Source organism: Globicephala melas, chromosome 10 (genome assembly GCF_963455315.2).
Source record: "Globicephala melas chromosome 10, mGloMel1.2, whole genome shotgun sequence".
NCBI lineage: Eukaryota > Metazoa > Chordata > Mammalia > Artiodactyla > Delphinidae > Globicephala > Globicephala melas.
The window spans coordinates 31,725,169-31,750,823 of record NC_083323.1 but is presented as its reverse complement, the minus strand read 5'-3'; the positions used below and the strand labels follow the sequence as shown (position 1 = coordinate 31,750,823).

Genomic DNA, 25,655 nt, shown 5'->3' with positions numbered 1-25,655 from the left:
TCGCGAGAGCACACACGGAGGTACCTTTTGTTTCCGCACTACAACTTCCAGAAGGCTCCGCGGCCAGGAGGCCGCTTCCGGGCGTGCGTCCCGGCCCACCTCGGTGCCGGGGGACGCGGGAGCGCGGCCGTTGGGCCAGCGCGCGGAACGTGCGTGGCTTGAGCAACTCGGCTGAGTGCTGTGGATGTTGTCCTGGTACGGACCCGGCGCTGTTCGTAAGCGCGCTTTCCACTCGCACTGCCTGTGGACCCACCATGAGGCGCCTGGGCTCGGTGCAGCGGAAAATGCCGTGTGTGTTTGTGACGGAGGTGAAAGAGGAGCCGTCCACCAAAAGGGAGCATCAGGTACCGAGGAGCGCGGGGCCCGCGGGGCGGCCACGGGTGGGCTGCTCCCCGCGGCGCGGGCTGCGTTTGAATTCGGAGAGGGCTCCCAGGCGCGGTGGAGCCGCCCTGTAGACTGGGGGCGGGGGCGGTTTGCAGGTTTCTCTGGGGCGGTCTAGGGTACGGGTCTTCTACGCCCCGAGCTCCAGGTTCTTGTACCTTCTTAATTGCAAGGGAGGGAATCTGCGGGAGAATTTTTCTGATCCGGCGATTCAAACTTGCCATCGCATGGAAATTGAAAACCCGCATCTTAAATAATGTTCCTTTCTTCTTGGGTTACCACCTTTTGAGGAAAGTCCCTTAGGTAGTCGTATAGTCACCGCAAAACAAGCTTTCCTACTTTTCACGAGTGTGGTGTCAAAGTGGAGATTTTAGAAGACTTGCTTCACCTGTTCAAACCTGGGAACCGATGACAGTGTTGACAACTAACCTAAATAGGTCACTAAAGATCAGACCTCGTGTATTGTTTCCAGTAATTAACTACTTGATTCTAATTTTGGTGTTTCTATCTCAAGGTTTTCTATTCTCGCAGCAACGTGTTTTACACATGGAGAGGGCCCTTAATAAATACTGGTGAATGGTCCTGTATCAGGATAACTCTTTAATACATAGTAAAGTCCTTGATAGCAAAATCACCACTTATCGGTTGGGTGCTTCAATTCATCATACAAAATCAGCATGTGCATTTGACTCCACCTCCACTTCCCGTTAACATCGTTCACACTGGCCTTCTTGTCTCCCAGGCTAAAAGACTTTTAAGGCCAAGACTGCTGTGTTATTTCTAGTCCCAGTTTTTAGGACCTGACACATGGTAGGCACTGGATAAACCCTGGTGTCATTTCATGCCAGCTTTCCATTTACCTTGATGCTTTTTACCTTATAACATCTCACTGCCACCGCTATTATAGTTCTTAATATTTTACGCCCTTCTTGCACTAAATTGTTCTTTCTTGCCACTGAGAATGATCATCATTATTCTTTCCTAGTCAAAACCCTGCAGTTACTACTAAATGTCTGTAGCAGTAGTTGTCAAGATTTTATTTTTTAAGCCCTAGCAAACTTAATTCATACGAAACAATGGCATCCTGAAGAGTGGTTCGCTCTAGCTGTGATCCTCAACTTTGTATGTTGTGGGTGGGAGGCGAGTAGTTTGTAAAAGCACTCTCCACCAGGAAAATAAGCCCCTTCTCTTGTCCCTCTGCAGTCAAGTATAGCTTATAGTGTTGTTTATAGCATAGCATTCAAATTCTTAACTGCAATTCAAGGATTCTCATTAATCAGGCCCAGTCGTAAAGTGCCTGTTAGGCCCACAGTGAGGTGCCTGAGCTCAGTGTAGTGAAAAATGCCATGTGTGTTTGTGACAGAGGTGCCTACTTAAAGTGACATATCTGTTCTAGCAAAGTCTGTTTCATCCTGTGAACATAGCAAGCACAATCCTGTCTCTATGCTCAGGCTACGCACCCTGCCTGGATCACTTCCAGGATTTTAAAAATTTAGAATCAGAAGTTCTCTATGAAATCTTTCATCAGCTTACTTATTCTAGTGATTTCCCCTACCAAGAAATTGTAGAGGATCACTCAGTTGATACTAGCTATTACTTTTTATACACACATGCCTTCTGTTTCCAGTCAGAGTTTAAAGATTTAAGTGACAGAGAAGGAGAACTTTGCGTACCCCTTGGTATCTTATGCTGTCCTTTGGACATGTCAGTAGCATGGAGTGGTAGGTAATTCATTCTTATGGAAGGGATATTTGTCCTTACCAAGAACTCCATAAAGTCATCTCCCTAGAATCTTTGATAAATTTAAACACACACACACACGCGGAGAGCTATTGGGCCAAACCTTGGTCCTACTGCCACAGGTTAAATTGATATCCTCTGAACCAGTGTTATAAGTTACTGATAAATCCCTAACCATTCAGCTTTATCTTAAAAATACTGAATCAGTACCAGAGTGGGGCTAATTTCCTAAGTTTGCCAGACTCTGAAACAGTACTTCATTTTTTAGTCTTAAGCCTATCACACCAGTATGTTTATATTGTACAGTGTTTTTTCACATTATGTAAGGTGAGTATTACTTCAGATAATTTAGACTGTAAAACAGTGGCATAGTCTTTTCTCATAAATGAAAATAAATTACAGATAAAAAGTTGGTAGGAATCCGAGAAAATGTCTTTTCCTCCATTCTTGATACTCTTGGCTTGTCTTCCTGACAGTAGAAAAACCGTAAGTTAAATATGCAAACAGTTCACTACTGATAAAGCTGAAAGGGTCCCCATTTGTTTTTCTCCTCAGCACTTATCATAGCTAACATTGTACTATATACATTTTGTTGCTGTTATCATCTCCCTCCTTAAAATGAACCTTCCACCAAAGGCAGGTCCTTTTTTGTTCACCTCTATCCCAGTGCTGAGGACAATACTTAACCCATAGGAGGCATTTAGCAAATAATTGTCAAGTAAATGACTGAACACACTTAACACCTGTGCTAGGGATGCAGCTCTGCATAGGACATGGTTACTGTTGTCAAGCTTATTATGGTGGATAAAGAAACATGTGAATACAGTTGACCCATGAGCAATGCCAGGGTTAGGGGCTTGGATCATACAGCAGTGGAAAATCCGAGTATAACTTGTGGTTGGCCCTCATATTCGAATTTCCTCCATAACCAGGGCTCTGCATCCAGGATTCAACCAACCTTGAATGTGTAGTACTGCAGTATTTACTATTGAAAAAAAAACTGCATATAAGTGGTCTCATGCAGTTCAAACCTGTGTTGTTCAAGTCGACTCTGATTACAAATCTGTGTGGAAAAACATGTATTGCTATGATAGCATAGAAGGGGAGTGGGTGATTTGTAAGAACTTCACAGGAGAAATATTTTGAAGGATAAACTGGTGATCATCCCTTAGAGCTAGTGAAATTAAGAACTTCCAGGTAAGAGTGTGTGTGAAGGTATAGAGGCTATTTATCTTAAACCAGTTTTCTCTTTCTCTTTTTTAAGCCATTTAAAGTTTTGGCAACTGAAACTATAAGTCACAAGGCATTAGATGCAGATATACACAGTGCAATTCCAACAGAAAAAGTGGATGGAACATGTTGTTACGTTACTACTTACAAAGGTAATATAAAACTGTACTACAAATATTACTTATTTTTCTTAGTCACTTAAACTATATATATCTGAAATGGGGCATTGCTCTTCATAAACCCTTGGAAACCTAAGTATAATAGGAAAATAATAAAATCACAATTGGTACATTATACTTATTATATCATTGTATCTTTCTCTTGGGGGAAGAAGGAACGATAACTAATATTTACTTAATACCCATTAAGGGCCAGACAGTATGATAAATGCTTTATATGTGTTATCTCTAATTTGCACAATAAGCCTCTCCATTTCACAGAAACGGAAACTGAAGCTCAGAGAACGTAAATAATTTGTTCGAGACCATATAATTAATGAAGGCTCAACTGGTAATAGGGTTTATCTGACCCTAAAGCTTGTTCTTATTCCACTGGTCCCAGTGCTGATTCCATTGTTTTTATTACTATTGGCAATGTCTCTAATTTATTTCATTTTAATGTACTTTAAACTCAAATAGAAATTGTCAACTATGTTAAGGAAAAAAATGCATTGAAAAGAGAGAAATAATCTTTGTGATTTTTTTCTGGATAGTGAAATTACCTCTCAATTCCAGCAAGAGAAATAGAACAGTTAAATGCATATTGAACACATTCTTTATATCAGGAAATCTCTTCTGAAGTGCATCTTTTGTCATGTTTAATTGTGATAAAATACATATGACATAAAATTTACCATGTTAACCATTTTTAAGTGTACAGTTCAGTGGTGTGTACAGTTCTCATCATTGTGCTGCTATCGACACATCCATCTCCAGAACTCTTTTCATCTTGCAAAACTGAAACTTCCTACCCATTAAACAACTCAGCATCCCCACCTTCTTCCAGACACCATTCTACTTTGTCTGTAGGGTTTTGACTACTCTAGGTAACTCATATAAGTGGAGTCTTAACAGTAGTTGTCTTTTTGTGGCTGGCTTATTTCACTTAGCATATTGTCCTCAAGAGTCATCCATGTTGTAGTACATGTCAGAATTTCCTTCCTTTATAAAAGGATGAATAATATTTCATTGTATGTATATACCACAAGTTTGTATATACTACATAATTGTGTGTATATACCATTCATCCATCAGTGTGTACTTGGGATGCTTCCATCTGTTGGCTGTTGGGAACAGTGGTGCTATGAACATGGTGTACAAATATCTGAGTCCCTGCTTTCAATTCTTTGGGGTATGTATCCAAAAATGGAATTCCTGGATCATATACTAATTCTTTTTAAAATTTTTTGAGGAACTGTTATACTGTTTTCTGTAGCAGCTGCAGTATTTACATTCCTAGCAGGACTTCAGAAGGGTTCCAGCTTCTCCATATCCTCACCAACACTTGTTTCTTTCTATTTTTTTGATAGTAGCCATCTTAATGGGTGTGAGTGCAATGCGTTCTTTTATGTTTATTGTGAAAAGAACAAAAGGTCCATTCAACAGAAATGACAATGTAGTTTTAATCTGGTTCTTCATATTATTTATTGGTATAGCTAATGAGTAATATATAGTGCCTAAACCAAACTTTAATCAGTAATTTTTAAGATAAGTCTCTGATTTATATGTTTGAAGAAACTAAAAGATTTTTTTAGACTTATATTAAGAAACTTCAGTGTGCATCATATGTGTAATCATGTATAATGGTAGCAGTTACACAAGATTGGATTGCTAAAGAGAACTTACAGAACCCAGAGTGACAGTGCTTGCAGATTCAGTTTATTACAGGTAAAGGATAGGCAGTGCAGCAAAGGCATTAAAAGGATGCGCGTCACAACCAAAGACTCTCTCACAGCAAAGCGTCTGGTGAGACCGGGTGAAAGCTTCTATGGTCCCCCGCCCCGACTCCTCCCCCACCTTCCTGACAAATCCAGGCAGGACACACTTTCTTAAAGCAGGGACCACCATTGATATAGACAGGGAACACCTCAGAAACCGGGAATCTGAAATGGAGTCTCAGCTGGGCATTTTTATATTTTGCTGGCCCTGAAGGTATCTTCCTGCTAAGTAACCAGCCTCAACATCAGCCCTCCAGGAGTCTCACTGAGACCAGGTGCAACTCATTAGCCTCACTGCTGTCAATAAAGAGTGCTGGCACCTGCCCTGAAACTTCTCAGATCCCTGACTGTAAAGCATTGCTATTAAACAATGTTCCTTGCCTTGACCCCAGGGGTCAGAGCCATGCAAAACAGTTTAGCCTCACTCCACATTTTTGGGAATTAACCCTCATAGCACATAGTTCGGTTTCAGGGGAAGTGTGAATACAATTTTCTGGTTATGTTTCCATTTGGTATAGAGGTAGCTTCGGTTTCTCACAATTGCTAGTTTCTAATAAAATATGGCTGTGGAATGTCCTTATGAAAGAGTCACATTTGCTTTTTATCTCATCCCCATCACTCTCTAACCAAAGACTTAAGTCTTATACATCAGGTACTGTTAGGTAGGATGTCTGTTATACTGCTTATCTCCCTTTGTCTTCTGGGTTGCTTCTCTTAGAGGAGATGACTCCTACTGTTTATTGAAAAATTTTATACGGAAATGTCTTTCAAGATAAATTTTATTGTTTGTCTCTTAAACTTTTTTTTTCCTTTCATTATTTTTTAGGTCAGCCATACCTTTGGGCTCGGCTAGATAGAAAACCTAACAAACTAGCTGAGAAAAGGTTTAAAAATTTCCTACATTCAAAACAAAACTCTAAAGGTTAGTGGGTCCTTTTTTTTCTTTTTTTTAAAGGTTTTCATGATTTAAGTTGAAATTTTTGGCTTATTTCTTGCTATGATGTTCTTTATATTATATGCTTCTTTACAATTTAAGCACTTTGGGAAAAGAAAAAATTATAATTGAATATCTTTATATGTAAAAGCATATTCTTGAAAAATATTTCAAAATATTTTCCTAACACTTCTGTGACTCTTCATTGTAGCATGTCCATTTTATTAAAACATAAAAATTATTGTGTGTGTGTATATATATATATACACACACACATATATATATAAAATGAGTGACACATTTTGGTTTTGTCTACCTAAGAGACAAATGGGTAATTTTATAAATCAGGCACAAATCTCAAAGGATTATTAATATTTTTAATTATTACAGTAGATACTTCTAAATATTATATAAGTAGATACATACATTTATTGTTATATATCCACTCATTCATACATATAATCTTTATATATTTATATTCATAGTGCATTAAAAATTTACCATAAATCACACATGGTGGAACATTGGTTGCTTTAGTTAGACTGTTACTACTGTTACAGATAGTGGTGGGTTCAAAATTGAAAATTTAAAGTGTTAGTACCTTAACCCTGAGAAGTAGTCACATTGTGGTGGTAGTGAATGGAGACTAATTATATGATACCTGACATTATGGGGTTCATTAGCTGTTCCCACTTTGAATTTGTTCAGTGTTATATGTATTTTTTTAAAGTATCGCCACACATAAGATTATTTAACTCTTTTAGAATTTTTTTGGAATGTTGAGGAGGACTTCAAACCTGTTCCAGAGTGCTGGATACCAGCGAAGGAAATAGAACAATTAAATGGGAATCCAATGCCTGATGAAAATGGACACATTCCTGGTATTATTATACATTCAATTGGAAATTACAGAACTTAATTTTAATATGGTTCTTCATGGTATTTATCTGTATAGCACAAATTTTCTAAGTCTAATTTAAGTTTAACGATACCAAAGATGTTTCATATCAAGAACGTCCTCTCAAGTTTAGAATCTTTTCTCAGGTGGACAGTTTACTACCTGTAGTCTGTGAAGATTAATAAAGCATTGAGTGTGGGAATAGCCTTGAAGTGTTGTCACGATGACGGTATGTTCTAATCTGAAATGGGATATTAAGCTTTTTACTTTTTAGACTGGGGATAACAATATGTATATATTTTTTGCAAAGATCCTAGAAGACTGTCTCGAAGGGAAGTGAAAATAGGTGTCTCACAGTAGTTTTTCTGGAGATGAGAAAATTTTGCAGAAGTGTGCTGAGTAGAAGGATAACTCCAGATTAAAAGAATCTATAATGTGCAAAGTACTTTTTGATTCTGGTAATGCAAAAGTGAGGAGTTATCCTTGATGATCTTTTAGACAATAGGAAAAATCTACCAATAATATATGATTTAAGAACTAAAAGGAAATAATACACAGGGTACAATTGGAGAAAAGAAGAAGAACTCCTAGTTCAACCTGTGGTGGTTAGAGGAGGCTTCTAAGGAGAGTGGACATTGAAACTGAAGCTTAAGAACCAGGAAGTTAGTTGGCGAAGGAAGGGAGAAGGTCAGCTTAGGCAAACTCCCACGAAGGGGAGAGATCATGGAGTCTTTGAGAAATTTTAAATACCACCTTATTGTGGCTGGAATGTTTAGAGTGTATGACACTTGAAGCTATAAAAGTAGAGGCTGGAGATGTGGAATGGGCTCAGATCTTAAAGGGGTTTATATTCCATCTGAAGAAGTTTGAAATTTATCCTGAAGATGATTATTAAGCAGAGCTACAGCAGAACTAAATTTAAATTCTTGAAATAGAATTACAAGGGAGATAGTAGATCAGCAAAGAGGTTATTATAGTAATCTGGGTGAATAATGAATGCCAAAGATGTGACGGTCATAATAGTGTTTATGCCCTAGTTTGTCTTTTTTTTTTTTTGGTAAGGAATTCTCCACAACAAAGAACCCTAATCTGCCATCAGTAGTTAGGAAGGGAATAGCAGTAACATTCAATAAATGTAGAATCAATAAATTGTTCAATAAATACTGGAACAATACAGTAAATTGCAGAATACTTGCATCTGTCTATCGTCCCTGAAACTGGAGAGAAGGTAGAGAGAAAACTTAATTTAAAAAAAGGTTTTGGTGCTGTGTCTTAGAATGGTGCTCAATTCTTATTGAAAATGTGAATTTTCTATTAAAATAATGCTGAGTGCTCTGAAGTGACTAATCAAACAGGTTAATTCCTCAGCAGAATCAAGAATGAGACCTTATGATTAAAGAAAAAGATTATGATTTACAAAGTAGTAAAACTGCTAACATTTCCACTGATGTTAAAAGTGATACCTATGTGTGATAGAACATCCAGAAAATACAGAGAATTTGCAACAAAAATTAAAATTACCTTAGGTCTTAATCCAAAGAAAAACAGTGCAATAAAAAACACTTCTTTCTTTAAATGATAGGTTGGGTACCAGTGGAGAAAAACAACAAACAGTATTGCTGGCATTCCTCTGTAGTAAATTATGAATTTGAAATCGCCCTGGTACTGAGGCATCATTCTGATGATCCTGGTCTTTTGGAAATTAGTGCAGTGCCACTCTCAGATCTGTTAGAACAAACACTGGAGCTTATAGGAACCAATATTAATGGAAACCCATATGGTGAGTAAAGCCTTTTTCTTGTTTAGTTACAGTAGTCATTTTTAAAGAAAACTTCCTAGGTTCAACTGAAAAAAAAATACACACTAAAGAAATGACTAGTAAACTTGAGTTACTTGTTTTGGTTTTTAGATTCCATATATAAGTGAAATCATACAGTATTTGTCTTTTTCTTCTTTCATTTAGCATAATATCCTTTAGGTCTATCCATGTTGTTGCAATTGGCAGGATTTCATTCTTTTTTTATGGCCGAGTTTTATTCCATTGTGTGTGTGTGTGTGTGTGTGTGTGTGTGTGTGTGTGTGTGTGTGTGTGTGTGTGTGTGTGTGTGTGTGTGTGTGTGTGTGTGTGTGTGTGTGTGTGTGTGTGTGTGTACACACACCCCATATCTTTATCCATTCATCTATTGATGGGCACTTAGGTTGCTTTTCAAGGCTAGGTAATTAGTTTAGCATTAATTAACAGCTAGGAGTAAAGTAAATAAAAGAATTAGCAATGAATAGCATATCAAGCATTAGAATATACACCATGATGATTTGAGTACAAGTCCTGAGGGCACTATGGAGTATTGTTAATCCAGGGATGAAGACAGACCCAAGGTCATTAAAGCTGGAATAGCAAAATCCTATATAGAGATCAGAAGCAGACTGATTGGCAGGTGAAAAGAATCTAAGACAGTAATTATACAAGTTATCAGATACAGCGTGGCTGTTTGGTAAATACTGAATGATAGTTGAATTGTGGCTAATGGTGTAGAGCAGCAGTTGGTGGACTTTTCTATAAAAGGCTAGACAGTAAATATTTAGGATTTGGGGGCCATATCTCTGAAACAGGCCATAGAGAGTACTTAAATGAATGGGTTGGCTGTGTTCCATTGAAACAATTTACAAAAACAGGCACCTGGCTGGGTTTAGTCGAAGGTCATAGTTTGCCAATTCCTGGTATAGAGCACACAAAGGTGGAATTTAGATTTAATGGGATAAGGTGCCGACTTTTGAGTGAGGGCACTTGTCTCTGTTCAAGGAATTAAACTTTTTGGTAAATTTATTCCTCAGTGTTTTAGAGGCTTTTTTTAATTTGGAGGGAGAAATTTCCTCATTCTTTTTGAAACTTCTGTATGGCTAATGGCAAAGTTTTACAATTTTAGGGTTAGGAAGCAAGAAGCATCCGTTACATCTTCTTATACCGCATGGAGCATTTCAAATAAGAAATCTACCTACTTTGAAGCACAATGATCTGTTGTCCTGGTTTGAAGGTTGCAGAGAGGGCAAAATTGAAGGAATAGTGTGGCACTGCAGTGATGGCTGTTTAATCAAGGTACTGGCAGAAAATAATTAGTGGGATTATGTCATTTTATGTTCTTAAAGTAGAAGTGGCACTAAAATGCTCTACAAATTGCAGTAATTCTGATATGCAGTAATTTAATTTCTTCATCTCACATGCCACCATCTTTATATGATAAAGTTGTGTTTCCCAATATGTATTTATTCTGTGGGGCGTTGGTTCTTCTAGATGTGCTTCAGAATTAAAGTGATGAAAATGTCCGGAAAACCCTGCATACTATGTATTGCCTTCTTGGAAATTCATGTTGAACATTAGTGTTCTCTAAGACATCTGTACTAATAACTTAGTTTAACGCAGCATTTCTCAAAGGTACCTGATCATAGAATTCGTTGAGTTAAAAGAGTGCCAAGGTGACAGTTAATATATACAGAATGAATTCTTTTACCCTTTGCACCCTTTCTGTCTCCTGGACTTGTCTGTTTGATTTCACATAGGTTCTAGTTTGTAATGTTCAAAACTGGACCCTAGTCCAGTTTGGACCAACCCCAACTCCAAACAATTCACTGAAGCCAAAAACTTAGATATCATTTTTAACCCCTCTCTCCATCACTTCCTACATCCAATTATCAGTTCTAAAAGAGTCTCATCTCTTGCATCTGTGTACTTCTTACCAACCAGTTGGCTGTTGATTTTAATTTAAAACAAGATTCATGCCTGAATTATTTTGTCACCCTCCTCAGCGTTATCTTTCAGTCTTATCCCTGTCCTGTCCATGCTTCACAGATGAATGAGAATACTACTTCCCTGCGTAAAAGTGTTCAGTGACATTAAGATTTTTCATGATCTGGCCCCAGCTCAAACTTCCAGAACTCTTTACCCCCATCTCCCAAACACACCCACGCTGTATATGTTCTTAACTAAATGCAACCAGAGCAAAAACACGATTCTATCACATGGTATTTCTTTTGGTTAGAATGCCTTCTGCCCACATTTTTCAATTGGCTAACTTCTGCACTCAGCAATAGACTCTATTATTCATTACATTTTTATGGAGCCCCTGATTATGTTCCTGGCATGTTTCCAGGTGCTGGAAATAGAGTCAACAAAACAATGTCTCTGCCTTCATGAAGCTTACATTCTAATGGGGAAGATAGACAATAAGCAAGTAAATATGTAATATGTCAGGAGAACAGCTATAAAAAGAAAAGGGTAAGATGACGTGGAGCCTTAAGTAGTGCCTGGGAGATAGTAGGCACTCAAAAGATTTGTAAGTGAATGAAGATAATACAGGCTAAAAGCTAATGCCCTTTTTTGTTTTTCTTTTCAGGTCCATCGCCATCATCTTGGTTTATGCTGGCCAATCCCAGATACCTATATGAATTCAAAACCAGTTATTATCAACATGAATCTGAACAATTATGTGTATGCCTTTGATGCTAAGTGTTTATTTAATCACTTTTCAAAAATAGATAATCAGAAATTTGGTAGGCTCAAAGATATAATACTCAATGTATAAACTGGAAATGCAATTAAAAACCAGCTTCTTTGTTATTATATTTCAATATTGAATACCCTGCCATGTTTAGAAGGTAAAAATATCTGAGTTTCTATTTATTGTTCACTGTCTAATATAGCATCATCATGTCTTCTAGCATTTGAAGAAATGAATTTCCCACCTGCAAATATCTATTCAAAATTTTATTGAGAAACAGCAAGTGAGTTTTTAACCTCTGGAATTTAAAATATAATAGTAAGCTGCCCAGCTTGTACAAAGGTTAGATTCAGTCCATTATACATGGGTAGTAGCATAAAAGACAAACCAACAATTCTGGACCGTTTACTTTAAAAATTAAATAGTTTAAGCTGAATTTAATACTGCTAGACATTTAAGAAAACTTATGGCTCAACTTCATAATGTATTTTTATCTATATATATACACACACACACACATATATAATTTGAGAATATGTAAGTATATATAAAACCCCAGTTTTAAATGTTTAAGAAACTTAAAACATGAATGTATAGGAATTCACCATAGATCATTGCCTATTTGACAGATATAACTTATCCTAAAAGTCTTCAAAAATACACTTTTCTAATACGTTGAAATTTTCGTGTAATTTTATTTACTAAAAATTCCAATTTAGGTAAAGGTACAAGGTATTGGGAAGGAAATCATGTAGGTCAGAGACTTGCCTGATTTCCAGATGGAACTTCCAGATGGAATTTTAACTTATAAAGTTAATAAAACTATAGCTAGAGGTGGCCCTTAGTATATGGGAAATTAACAGGATTTTCCTCCTCTTCATCTTCAAACTCTTCAGAAGCAGCAACAGGACTAGTTAATTCAACTCCAAATTGTTCAGAAAGCGTTTTTAACTTCTCTTCTAAGAGAATATTTTTTTTCACTTCTTCTTTGTAATTATACTTCAGATCTTCGATTTCTTCAAAAAATGAAGGATCAAAATTTTCCAGTTCTTTTTTCAGCTTTTTTATTTCCTCCTAATAAGAACATATTATCTTTAAAAGGTATATATAGGAAAAAATACATTCCTTAGGTGTGAACTAAAGAGATTAATTACAAACATGAAAGCCAAAGTAACCTGAATAGTCAAATACACGGCAGAAGTATTTTCTTAAGATTTTATTAATAAGGTTTCATTGTACAGTGTAAGTAACTAACTTGTTAACTGTCAAATTATTTGTTCTCTAAGTTATGTCCTGGTCTTGGACTAAAATTTATCAGTTCTTAAATCAGAGGGGATTTAATCTTTCTCCAAAAGAATATTAAGATACTCTCAATGAGGCAATCAAAAAACTTGGCTATTCACAACATTGAAGTTATTTTGGTTAAGATTCTTTGGTTAGGCTTTACTTGTATTTTCTTTACAAATATCTAATTTTCAATGAATAATGGTCACTTGTTATAAATATATTTATGATCAGGTAAACTGTTGGGCTTCTGCCTGGCTAAAAGTTAGGCATCTGGTAAAGGAACAATTTGAGCTTTAATGACCATGTAGAATAGCCAGTGATCACTAGTTAATTTTCATATTTATGCTCTTTTGTTCTGTTTACAGATTCTTAAAGAGATAAAGCATATCAAATATCTTTCTTTAAGGGAACTATTCCTGAAAAGAATTTCTAAAGGAAATAAAAGACACTTCCCAATGTGACCCAAAACTTAGAAAAATATTAAAATAATGAGCTATATTTGTGACAATTAAACATAATTTACTCTTTAATCCTATTTGTCTCAATTTTTTGATGGTTCTGTTAATAAATATTTTTAATACAGTCAGATGAATATAATAACTTTGTAATATCAAGGTTAAATGTAAGTATAAAATGTGATCCCAGGAATATTTAGGATACATACTTAAAACTCAGAGATGGTGAGCATAAAAACAGTTTTCAACAGCTGTTTTCACAAAACATTTATAATACTATAATTAAAATAGTTACCTTCAAATGCTGCTTTTCTAGATCTGAGGTTGTGAGCTGTGTCTCTAGATCTTTGACCTTTTCCTTTAGTTGATCAGGATCTGCCTCCAAAAAAGTGAAAATTAGACTAAGCTTTTCCCACTCTGAATGAGTTCAAGATAAAGGACTTATTTTAGAGGATAAGGAGGAAATTTATGAAACTAGAGCCTGGAAAATGTTGTCTTTTATGGTTGAAACACTTTTCAGGCTGTGAATTCTGTATGCTACCTCTATATCAGGTATTATAATTCCATAAGCAGACAAAGAGAAGAGGCATACGTTAGATGTTTGTTAGAAGTATAGATCCAGGTTGATTTTTTACATGGAAGAAACCATTATTTTCAGAGAAAAGTTCTAGAACCGAGAAAATCTGTTAGGTGCTAATAGTACAACATTAGAATAAGTAGACTGTTAGGGAAGGGGCTACAACCATAAGGTGGCCAAATGCTCCTGTTACCCAACAGCTTTGACTATTCCGTGTACTGCAGTGCGTATTTACTGTAATTATTGGGTTGGCCAAAAAGTTCATTTGGGTTTTTCCGTAAGATGTTATAGAAAAACCTGAACGAACTTTTTGGCCAACCCAATACTATGTGAAAAATGTGCTGGGCAGGATGGATAACACAAAGATGAATAAGTCCTGATATTTTGGTAGGAAAACATAAAAAGCACAAGGGCTTTAATTTATTGATTTCCCCCAGAGTTAACATATCTCTAATTTTATAATGAGAATCAATGGGCAATAGTATTTTTGCTTTAATTGCCATCTTTGCTAGAAACATACTTTCTTTAAACTGCATATAATGTGTCATGTGGTCATATTTTACATCCATTGAGGGGTAAAATTTTTAAAATAATGCTGAATTTTGAGAAAATAATGGTCAGCAAATACATTTTCATGAATGGGACAGGAAGCATATTCTATTAAGGTGACCTTGGAATGGTCCTCCAATTACTGTAAGTTGGAGACAAATATTTTCCTCATACTTTTCAAAGCTTCCCTCACCTCTGCAGAAAGTACTAATGATTTTTTTACAGAGTTGATTTTTGATCACTGGAGTGCTATATTGAGTTGTCTTAATCAGTGGGATGCTATATATTACATAGCTTGGTAATGAAATTATGCAGTATAAGTGATTATTATGTATAGCACTTTCCAAAAGTTAGCTTAATGATCACGTATACTTAAATAGTGCTTTAAAATTTCCAAAAAAGTTTTGGTTTGATTTTGAGCCTTAACAGTCTTTGGTAGATATCCTTATTTTTAAATAGAAGAGGAGGAAATGAGGGTTCAGAAATTCCTTCTCGGGAAACTGAGGTTTAGAAAGAGAACTTGCCTAACATCAACAGCATTAACTGCTCTTTGGTGCTGTGTCTGGTTTAGTACACCAAGCTGGCTGCTGGAAGAGATGTTATCAAGAGAGGTTTACGTATGTACTTCTAGTCACCAAGAGAGGAGGCAGTCTAATGGTCAATAGCAGGAAATGGCAAGGAGCTTTGGAGTTTCACAGATTTAGGCTTCATCCTGCCTCTGCCACTTCCTAGCTGCTTTGAATCTGTTTAACACAGGTAGAATGGAGACAGAGGTACTCAAAATTCAGGGCTATAAGAATTAAATTATAAAACGCTTGTAAAGCATTTAGCACAGTGTCTGGAATGACTCATACATGACAGCCTTAATACAAAGTAGCAACAAGACTACTTGGTAGGATATTGAAAAGCTATGTGAAATAGTCAAAAACTGTTTAGATATAAATTAGTATAACCCTTTGGAACAGAATTTGGCATTTTCATAAAAGCTATCAAATACAATATGCATACAAACAATCGATTCTTATTATTTGCAGTAGTTATGTTCTATAAAGTCAACATGAACAATGAATTAGTGAATACTGAACCACTGCTCTTAGGGAAAATAAACCTACATACACATGCATCTCACATAGATTTCATAATCTTAAATCCTGGAAACAATTCATCCTGTTAGGTCCTATTTTCTTTGTTATACAGGAGAGAACAAGGTTGGGAAGTATCAAGTGACTCCTGAGGCTGCCCTAATGACAGGCATCAGAGCTGAAATTTAAACCCAGTCCAGCTGGTCCCAGAACCAGAGGTTCCTGCCCTGTGCAGCAGTGCCCCCTGTTGTCTCTTCCTCTGGTCATCCTTGTATGAGAGCTAAAACAATGCAGAGCATCACCTTGCTGAATCTCATCTAGGAAAGTGTGGATCATAGAACTTAAATTTTTCACTGCTCTGTGTGTATGTCTGCAAAAGTACCACACAGTACTGATTTGGGGTTACAAGTAAATTTACTGAGTAGGTGAATATGCAAATACAGAATCTGCAAATAATGAGGATCAGCTATTCACTGTATGTGTGTTCACGCATATACATATACATTACATACCTATGTGTATATGTGCATACCTATGCACACAGGAACAGGGGAATGATTAGTAATCACTTCTGAATGCAAATGGAAGAGGGTAGGATAGACTTTTTTACTTTGTAAAAGGAAAAAAGAAAGGATATAGGCAATGTTTACTTATATACATTTAGTTTTTAAATTAATAACAAGATGAAAGTAACATTTAGAAGAAAATGTTCAAAGGGCTTAAAAGGGCCTATACTGAGAAACTGGAAGCAACAAACCCAATATTTATTACTTAGCATTGTATCATGGTTAAATCCGTAACATCCAGATGGAATACAAGGAGAAAGACACTTGAATACTTGCTACTCAATATTACAGACAACTCAAAGGGCTCAATGGGAATATTGTTTTGTGGAAGACAGAGACAGCTTTAAAAACTTAAATCAAGGATTTGATTTTATAAAAGGAAGACAGATCAGAAATGTGTGAACAAACAAGAAAGGCAAACCCTAATTCAAAAACTTGGGTTATCTAACATGCTATGAGTGTGTTAAAAAATATACTACCGGGTATGGTGCTTTGAGGTCCATTCTGGTCTTTGTTAACTTCTATCTGATGGATTAATTCTTCTTTTTCTTTTTCCAGCTGTCTGTTAGCTAATCTAGAACACAATGATAATGTGTTAAAAAAAGACAAACAGACATTGCTCCACAAAATACATGAGCATTTCTTTAATTGTGTGATGTACAGTGCTTAGAACTTGCTGATATTTATAAAGGTAAACATTTGTCCATTTACTCTCCCTGCTGCAATGCTACCATTCTCAGAGATCAGAGAATCAAAATCCTTCATGTTCTTAAAATCTGATCTGATGTCATTTTCAAGAGTAGTTTTTCTCTTGCAGGGAGGAGCCTCACAAAAGTACGCTACACAGAGCCTTGGAAGAATTTTTTTCCTCATTTCAATTAACATTTGCCTTTGGAAGCTAAGGTTTAATATATTCTATGCGATTAAGAAAGTTTAAATTACAAACTTGACACCTATATTAAGATCTGGTTTACCCTTTTTTTAGCATCCATTATATAAAAGAGTGATTGGCATTAGAAGGATGAAATAAGGCTGAAAAACCTATTAGGCAGCAAGGTTGAAAAATCTTAACTGTCTAGATATAGCAAATGTGGTTATATTAAAAAATAATTTTTAAAAAGTAGTCATATGAACAAATAATATACCTAAGAACTTGAAGCTCCCATTGAAGGCCTTGCTCTGTTTCATCACCTTCAGGAACATGTTTGAGAATCTCAATCTTTGGGCACAATGAAAAGTTAGAAGACAAAGTTTGACACGGAAATATGAGGTTTTATAAAGATACTTTCAATGAAGCATAATTTTAAAAGTTGAGTTTTCAAAAGTTCATATGATTGTACATCTATGGTGATCTATCCACTATTTATTCAACAATTATTTATTGAGGAACTACTGCATGCCAGGCATTGTCCTAGGCACACTGGATACAGCAGTGAATAAGCAAAATCCCTTCCTTCATGATCCTGTGGTCCTTACATTTTTAGTGGGGGAAGACAAACTGAGCATGTGATGTGACTTGATAACACTTCAAGATGGTGGGAAGGGCTATTAAGAAAAATAACCTAGGGTAAGAGGACAGAGTGATGGAAAGTAGTATAGGTTTGGGAGGGTCTGAGGAGCTTGCATTTAAGCAGAGACATGAAGTGCAGGGGTGAGCTATGAGAATATTTGGGTAAACAGTATTCTAAACAAGGGAAACAAAAGCAAGGCCCAGTAGTTTGGATGAGTTTGGTTTTCCCGAGGATTGAAAGAATGTCAGCGTGGCTAGAGCACTATGAGTGCTGGAGAAAGTAAAGGTGAGGCTAGAGAGGAAACCAGATGCCATACCATGTAGGTCTTTGCAGGCTATGAAAAGAACTTTAGGATTTTGTTCTGGGGTAATGGGAACCACTGGAAGATTCTAAGGATGGGACTGCTATGATTTGCTTTATACCTTTAAAAGGATTACTTGGCAACTATGTGGAAAATAGGTCAGGGATAAGGAGAAGGTGAAACAAGGCAAGAGCGGAAGCAGGGAGACCAGTTAGGAAATTACTGCTATTCAGGTGTGAGAGAATAGCTTAGACTAGACTGGCAGTGTTGGAGGTGCTGAGATATCATCAGATTTGGGATACATTTGAAATAGAGCTGACAGGATTTAATGAACAAGACACGGGGTATGAGTGAAAAGAAAGGAGTCTATGATCCAAGGTTTTTGACTTAAACAAATAGGTGAATGGTGGGGCCATTCACTTAGATGGAACTTGTAGGAGAGGAATTAGTCCAGAGTTCATTTTTACCTACATAAGACAATGAATGCCGAGGGGTGGTTTGAAATACGATGCATTATTTTATCACATAAAGAAAAATGACATTACTTGCCTGTTGCTCAAGATCTTCCGTGTATTTCTTAACTTTTTGTTCCCTCTCTGTTGCTTGTCTTACAAGCTGTTTAAGATCAGTAAGGCTTTTAGTTTTTTTGGCAATATCAGTTTCCAATTCTTTCAACTTGGTTTCATACATTCTAAAAGTATAAAGAAAAAAAAATGGTGTAGACGTGGAAAATAATTTCTCTAATTCATTTAAAAGCTAGTTCAAGTTACTGCACTAAAAATAAAGAATATCTTATTATACTGTGTCTTCTAGTCAAATCTTTTCCTACATATTTACTTAGCATTAGGTGACAGCAAGGGATAAGTACCCCTAATTAACAGGCCAATTAAATAGAGGATTTAGATGTTTCCCAAAGTTATAACAAGGATGGAACCTGAATTTTACCACTGTCAAAGATTAAAATCAATACCTTTTTCAATCACAAATAGAAATTAAATTCATAAGAATATAAAATTCTGTATTATTGAATATTCTTAGGAATATACTTAGAGATAACAAACTAAAGCATTTAATACACACACACACACACACACACACACACACACACACACGTAGGAGGTATCCAGGTAGAGCAAAACCAAAAGAACACTGCTGGGAGAGGGAAAAGAATGTGTAAAAGCAGGGGTAAGAAAAATGGCATAAGATGCGGGAGGGATGAAGCTTGTAAAAATCTAAATAGATTTGTAAATTTTCAAGAAGTGATCAATAGTTCAAAAAAAAAAAAATCCAGACCCCAAAAGAAACTTCTAAAACACTGAGCCAAAATGGCTTTACAAACCCATCATACCACCTTAAAGGAGACAATGCTTATAACATTCAAATTTTTCCAGAGAAAAGGAAAGAAGGAACACTTTGGCAACAAAATCAGGTAAGGACAGGATAAAGAAGGAAAATTATTATCTCAGTATTACAACAAAATAATACAATTATTATCAAAGAGCTTGTGATAAACCTTAGGAACCTAGATTAGAAGGCAACGTTCTTAACCTGACAAAAGCCATCGAAGTGGTGAAATATCTGAAGCTCACTCTGTCATTCAATTCCCAGCTCTAAATGCCACCCAGTCAGAGAGGCCTTCTCTGACCACCCTATCTAAAACAGCTCCTGCATCACCCCTGCCTGTCTCAGCAGTCAGTACTATAAAGCTGGATGTGGAATAGATGTTATCAGTTTGTTGAATAAATAACAGAGCAACTATAAAGATTTCAGTGTGAACATAATGGTTAATGGGTACCAAAAGATTATCTCCAAACCACTTTACCGAACTGGGTGTCTAATCCCACCTGCAGACTTTAGCAATTTTTTTGGTGGATTTAGAGAGGCTTGAGGCCAAAGATCAGAATTAGCCTTCTGTCAAGTGGATTCTACTAGGACTTAGTTTTTTAAAAAAATGCTTACTGAAGGCCTACTCTATACTCAGTTATCTGTACAGTTCTCAGATGAAAAACACATAAATGATCTAAAGGGCAAAGTCATTTTCAGTTATGGTTAAATCTCATCACCCCTTCAAATATTTATAAACTTTATAAACCCTTTTCACATTAATAATCTTTTTTGCAGCCCCAACGAGCCCTTTTTTAGAAAAGAAGGGGACAGGGATTATCATTTCCACAGCTTTAAAAAACCTTAAATTCACAGAAGAACTGTAATTTACTTAAGGGCATAGTGAGAAATAGGTATTTCTAAGCCCTGGAAGCTACCTGGCTCTCTGAAGGAACCTAGTCAAAGCAGGCCTTTTAGAAATACATCTAGGGCTTCCCTGGTGGCGCAGTGGTTGAGAGTCCGCCTGCCGATGCAGGGGACACGGGTTTGTGCCCCGGTCTGGGAAGATCCCATATGCCGCGGAGCGGCTGGGCCCGTGAGCCATGGCCGCTGAGCCTGCGCGTCCAGAGCCTGTGCTCTGCAACAGGAAAGACCACAACAGTGAGAGGCCTGCATACCGCAAAAAAAAAAAAAAAAAAAAAGAAATACATGTAACATAAAGCAGAGTCTGGCATGCAGCAGGTACTGAGTAAATACCTGCTGGATAAATACATATCGAAGCAACTCAAAATTCTTTGCGTCCACGTGTGATTGCAGAAGGAAATAAAGGGCCAACCAAGAAATCAACTGATAGGGTTGCTGGTTGAGAGCCTCTGCTGGAGTCCAAGCAGGCAAAAGAAGACCCCTTCTCCCCTTTATACTATCACACATATTATTTCATTTAGCCCTCACACCAGCCCTCTGACAGAATTAAGAAACAGTTATGGGGGAAGAGTAGATTCTGAGTACTCTCAGTATGATGTTGGGACAGGAACCAAGGACCCTTCTCCAAGACTGCCTGGCCACCTGGGCCTTCTAATCTACCTGCAAAACCTTTCTCTTTTCTCCTTAGACTTGTCTGACAGGGTCAAGTGAGTGCAACAGGCCCACTATGGGACCTGCTGTAGCCTCACAGTGCTAAGATTGCCATCCCAGCTGTAGTGATGGTGACTGCCAATCCACATCAAGTCCATTCTAAGCAGCAGGTGGATATCCAAGGGGATAATGAGATGCACAGACAGAAGGAACTCTAGGAATATGGTAAAATAAAGATATGTTTGCCTTCTGAAATGGGGCCAGTAGATGTCAAGAACACCCCTTCATACAGGATGACTTTATTGGGACAGGACATGGGCAGGATGTCACTGGTCTCTGGCTTCTACATATACTCCTTGAAGCAGCTGCTTAACGTTGGAAGTGAGAATGACACCAAAGCCTTTTACTGACTCATCGGAGTTATGATGAACCACCTCTGGGGACAGTGACAATGAACATATGAATGTTTACTAGTGAATTCCTATCACCTCTTCCATAGCCACAAAGTTGATTTGACAGGCAGGAATTGCCCATACTTTCAGAAAAGGCTCAAGGGATGGGAGAAAATCAAGTGCCAGAAAGCAGAGGCCAGTAAGACATTAAAACTGTTTGCTGAATTCATCTGTTGAGGCTATTTGAAGAGCAAGATGCCCAGAACATAACTCCAAAATTGCAGTTGTAGCTGGAGAAAAGCAGCACCCAGGAGAAGCTGGGCACCATCAGTCCAGGCTCATGGCTGACAGCAGCTTCACGATGCCCACCCAGCTCCAACACCCTTAGCCCAGCCCCAGCTCTCCTCTGTCCCATGCCGACACCCCAATTAGTTAAATATTTTAAGGAAGAAAAAGTGAGGATCATGTTAAAACAAACAACCAAACAGTTCTTTATGAAAGAACTAAGTGAATCACAACACTGTCATATTCTTTAAAAACAATAATGGCAGAATTAGAGCTCATTAAATTGTGCAAATTTTACACTGTTTGTTCCTACCTTGTAACAACAATTGATTTCCATCTCTTGCTGTCAGCACCTTCAAGCTGTGGACCTCTACTTTCTGCCAACTGTAATCTCTTACCAGTCTCTTCTAGTTGAATTGTCATCTTCTCATTTAATATCTCCAAATTATTCTTAGCTATCCGTAATTTTTCTGCGGCTTCAGTTTCCTATCATTAAAAGCTAATTAGTATATTATGCCAAAATGTAATATTGTTCTCATGGATATAGTATATTCAAAATTATCAATCACTACAAACTAGAAAGGAAATAACCTGGAGTTCTAAATGCTGATTAAAATTCCAACAAAAATCCAATGTTTCTTTTACTCTAAAACAGCAATATGGCCATAATAATTAGAACAGATCATGTAAATGAGGTTAGAAAAATACATTTACAATATTTTACTCTAGTGGTTACTTTAAATTTGTCATATTTGTAATAGTTAGAGAAAATGGGATAGTTTATGTCTTTAGATTTTTTTTCATCATTCACTGAGTATTTTAATTTCAATACCATTACCCAAACACAATTTTTCTAAGTATTTAAATAAATTCATAAGGTACATATATCCAGTTAATTAGTTAATGGGATTAGATTTCAAGTTGTTTTAAAATGCCGTGGGGGAAATGTCTTTAGATTTTTAAAAGATGTTTTGACTTTTTAGTACCTGAGAGACATAACTGTAAGTATAAACTATGTGTAATTACCACAGATTATTTCCACTATTAAACATCCACATTCACAGCACAGTATCACTCTGGCCTCACAATACATTCATATACCACTGTAACTAGTTTAAAAATATAATTGCAATTTATTCACTGGATAGTCCATATAAATAACAACACCTATTTTTCTGGGGCAAGGAATATATTTTGCCACTTAAATAGAAAGGAATCTTACTGTTTAACAAAATAGTTTCATATACTCTTTTTTTTTTTTGCGGTATGCTGGCCTCTCACTGCTGTGGCCTCTCCCATTGCAGAGCACAGGCTCCGGACGCGCAGGCTCAGCGCCATGGCTCACGGGCCCAGGCACTGCGCGGCATGTGGGATCTTCCCGGACCGGGGCAAGTACCCGCATCCCCTGCATCGGCAGGCGGACTCTCAACCACTGCGCCACCAGGGAAGCACCATATACTCTTTACTGTACATCAAGCATTATTCTAAGACATGTGCATAAATATTAACTCATTTAAACCCTGTAGCAGCTCTGCGAAATATACTCAATATTCCCAGTTTTACAGATGAGGAAATTGAGAGGAGAGGGAATAGTAGATTCCCCTAGCTCCCACAGTTAAGAAGTAATAAAGCAGGCTTCCCTGGTGGCGCAGTGGTTAAGAATCCACCTGCCTATGCAGGGGACACGGGTTCAAGCCCTGGTCCAGGAAGATCCCACATGCCACGGAGCAACTAAGCCCATGAGCCACAACTACTGAGCCTGCGCTCTAGAGCCCACGAGCCACAACTACTGAGCCCACGTGCCACATCTACTGAAGCCCACGCGCTCTAGAGCCTGTGTTCTGCAACAAGAGAAGCCACCGCAATGAAAAGCCCGCGCACCACAACAAAGAGTAGCCCCCGCTCACTGCAACTAGAGAAAGCCCGCGCACAGCAACAAAGACCGAACACAGCCAAAAATAAGTAAATTTATTTTTTTAAAAAAAAGAAGTAATAAAGCTAGGATTTGAATACTGGCTAAGTGGCTTCTACATTATATTGCCTCTGAATTTATTAATTTTTTATTTTCAATGTTCCTCATAGTGAAAGGATGGTGGGCATAAAAACACAATTCCTGGATGAATTGGGAGATTGGGATTGACATATATACACTAATATGTATAAAATAGATAACTAATGAGAACCTGCTGTATAGCACAGGGAACTCTACTCAGTGCTCTGTGGTGACCTAAATGGGAAGGAAATCCAAAAAAGAGGGGATATATGTACACATATGCTTCACTTCGCTGTACAGCAGAAATTAACATAACATTGTAAAGCAACTATACCCCAATTAAAAAATAAATAAATAAAAACCAAACAAAACAAAACAGCACAATTCCTAAATCTCTTAATACCTACTCTGAGTAGGTACTCTCATCAACTTTTTCATTCTGTTTTCCCAAAATGTAGCAGTTAATTAACATAAAAATAAGTATAGTCAATAATGAAAGCCATACTTTTTTAAGTTCTTTACGAAGCCTTTCATTTTCAGCAACAATTTTCTCTGTGCCTTTGGTCTTGGATTCATAGTGCATGCTCAACTGACGTCCAAAATGAACTCTGAGTTTTTCTGATTCAGCCTAGTAATTAAAAAAACCCTACATTATCAAAACAAGGAAATAAACGATGATCTTGTAAACTCATAAAACTTAGTTTAATGTGGTTTTAGAGACCATATTTGATATAATTAGAATTAAATTCTTCCCTTTAATACTGGTCATCTAGAGTAGAGGTTCCCAATCTTGGCTTAGAATGAGCTGATGACTTTAAAAAAGAATCACAATACCAATGGTAGGACCAATCCCAAAATAATCTGATCAATCTCAAAATTGGGGGCTTAGGCAGATGTATTTTTGAAAATAGATAGTTAATTATTTTATGCTGCCAGATTGAGAAGCAATGGTCTGGAAATAATAAAATGACCAAGTGGTGCTACTCTAACTACTCTTAGCCTTGTCTCCAACATTTTTTTTTCTGTATGTGTAAAATATCTACTGCATCCATTAAAGCCACTTTATACACTATATTTTAAATTGTCTTTAAAAATTTATCAGTAAAACATTCTGTACAAATGACCACATTAAGAATATTACCTTCAGTTTTTCGTTTTCCATTTCAATATTAGCCATTTTTTCACTGGTTAACATTCCTGATGCTTTTTTCAGCTGTTCATTTTCCCTTTGGACTTTTTCAACTACTTTTTTCATTAAACCAATGGTTTTTTCTAGTTCTGGGATTGTCTTTCCACTTCTACCAGACTAGGAAAAAATGTTAACTTTTTATTTAATCAAATATTTTAGAGAGTATAACATAAAGTACCAAGAATATAAGAGGTTTATTATTAAACTCATTGTTGATTCCTAACATTTGAAGCCAAGGCTTGTACGACTTCAACTCGTTATAATAACCCTGTGAAAGAGGAATTACCCTTACTTTGCATATAAGAAAATCAAGACTCAGAGAATTTGATATTCCTAAAGTCATGCAGCTAATAAGTAACACCTTAAACCCTAGTATACTGGAAAGAACATTAGTATAGTAGCATTATAACTAGGAAGCTGCCATGGATATCATAAAAAAATAATTATAAAATGTTAGAATCAGACCAAGGAGCAGTTAGCGGTTACCTCAATGAACAGATGGAAGATTCCTGGAAGTTAAATGTTTTCAAGGTGTAGAGGGATATGCAATGAAAAAAGAGATGGTATAGAGTCCAAGTGGGATAAAAAGCATGTAAGATGAGACAGATGATAAAATACATTAACTTGAAACAGAGAAAGCTTAATGATGTTTTACATTATAGATGCAGCAGAATAAAATTGAAACTAGAGGCACTAGTAAAGGCATATCAATACTGTTATGACATATCCAAACTTTTTTTTTCGTTTCCAGCTTATCACTTCTGAAGCCAAAACAAACATATGGCATATTCTCACATACTCACCCCTCTAACGTGGCCAAGTTTCCTCTCTACTTCTGCTTTTTCTTTCTTAAGAAATTCACACATTTCCTTCAAATCCCTTACCTGATTCTAAAAGATTAAAGAAAACATGTAACAATTTAACATAGCTATAGCCATTGAAAAGGAAAGGCAAACAA

At 36.8% G+C, this 25,655-nt stretch overlaps 2 protein-coding genes across 8 annotated transcripts in view; one reads left to right on the top strand and one right to left on the bottom strand.

Annotated features, from left to right (window-relative positions):
* The first annotated feature begins 92 nt into the window (after positions 1-92).
* On the top strand, positions 93-18,738 carry RLIG1 (RNA 5'-phosphate and 3'-OH ligase 1). 2 transcript variants are annotated; one of them, XM_030856441.2, is made up of 7 exons: positions 93-344; positions 3,386-3,503; positions 6,114-6,209; positions 6,986-7,102; positions 8,702-8,899; positions 10,044-10,213; positions 11,508-18,738. In XM_030856441.2, exons 1-7 carry the CDS (start codon positions 255-257, stop codon positions 11,694-11,696), a joined length of 978 nt encoding a protein of 325 aa, XP_030712301.1. In that variant the 5' UTR covers positions 93-254; the 3' UTR covers positions 11,697-18,738. The 2 variants fall into 2 exon arrangements, with proteins under 2 accessions (XP_030712301.1, XP_030712304.1); XM_030856444.2 differs by lacking the exon at positions 6,986-7,102.
* The window catches only part of CEP290 (centrosomal protein 290), a 97,194-nt gene continuing 83,659 nt past the window's right edge, over positions 12,121-25,655 (bottom strand). For 5 of the 6 annotated variants that reach the window (XM_060307089.2, XM_060307088.2, XM_060307091.2 and 2 more), the window contains 9 exons: positions 25,501-25,587; positions 24,650-24,814; positions 24,014-24,136; positions 21,829-22,001; positions 18,490-18,631; positions 17,274-17,347; positions 16,608-16,702; positions 13,650-13,729; positions 12,121-12,686 (listed from right to left, as the gene is read on the bottom strand). In XM_060307089.2, the coding sequence (XP_060163072.1) occupies positions 12,441-12,686; positions 13,650-13,729; positions 16,608-16,702; positions 17,274-17,347; positions 18,490-18,631; positions 21,829-22,001; positions 24,014-24,136; positions 24,650-24,814; positions 25,501-25,587 (1,185 nt within the window). In that variant the 3' untranslated portion in view covers positions 12,121-12,440. Of the gene's footprint in view, positions 12,687-13,649; positions 13,730-16,607; positions 16,703-17,273; positions 17,348-18,489; positions 18,632-21,828; positions 22,002-24,013; positions 24,137-24,649; positions 24,815-25,500; positions 25,588-25,655 lie in introns of those variants that run through there. The other variant, XR_009565654.1, reaches the window with a different exon arrangement.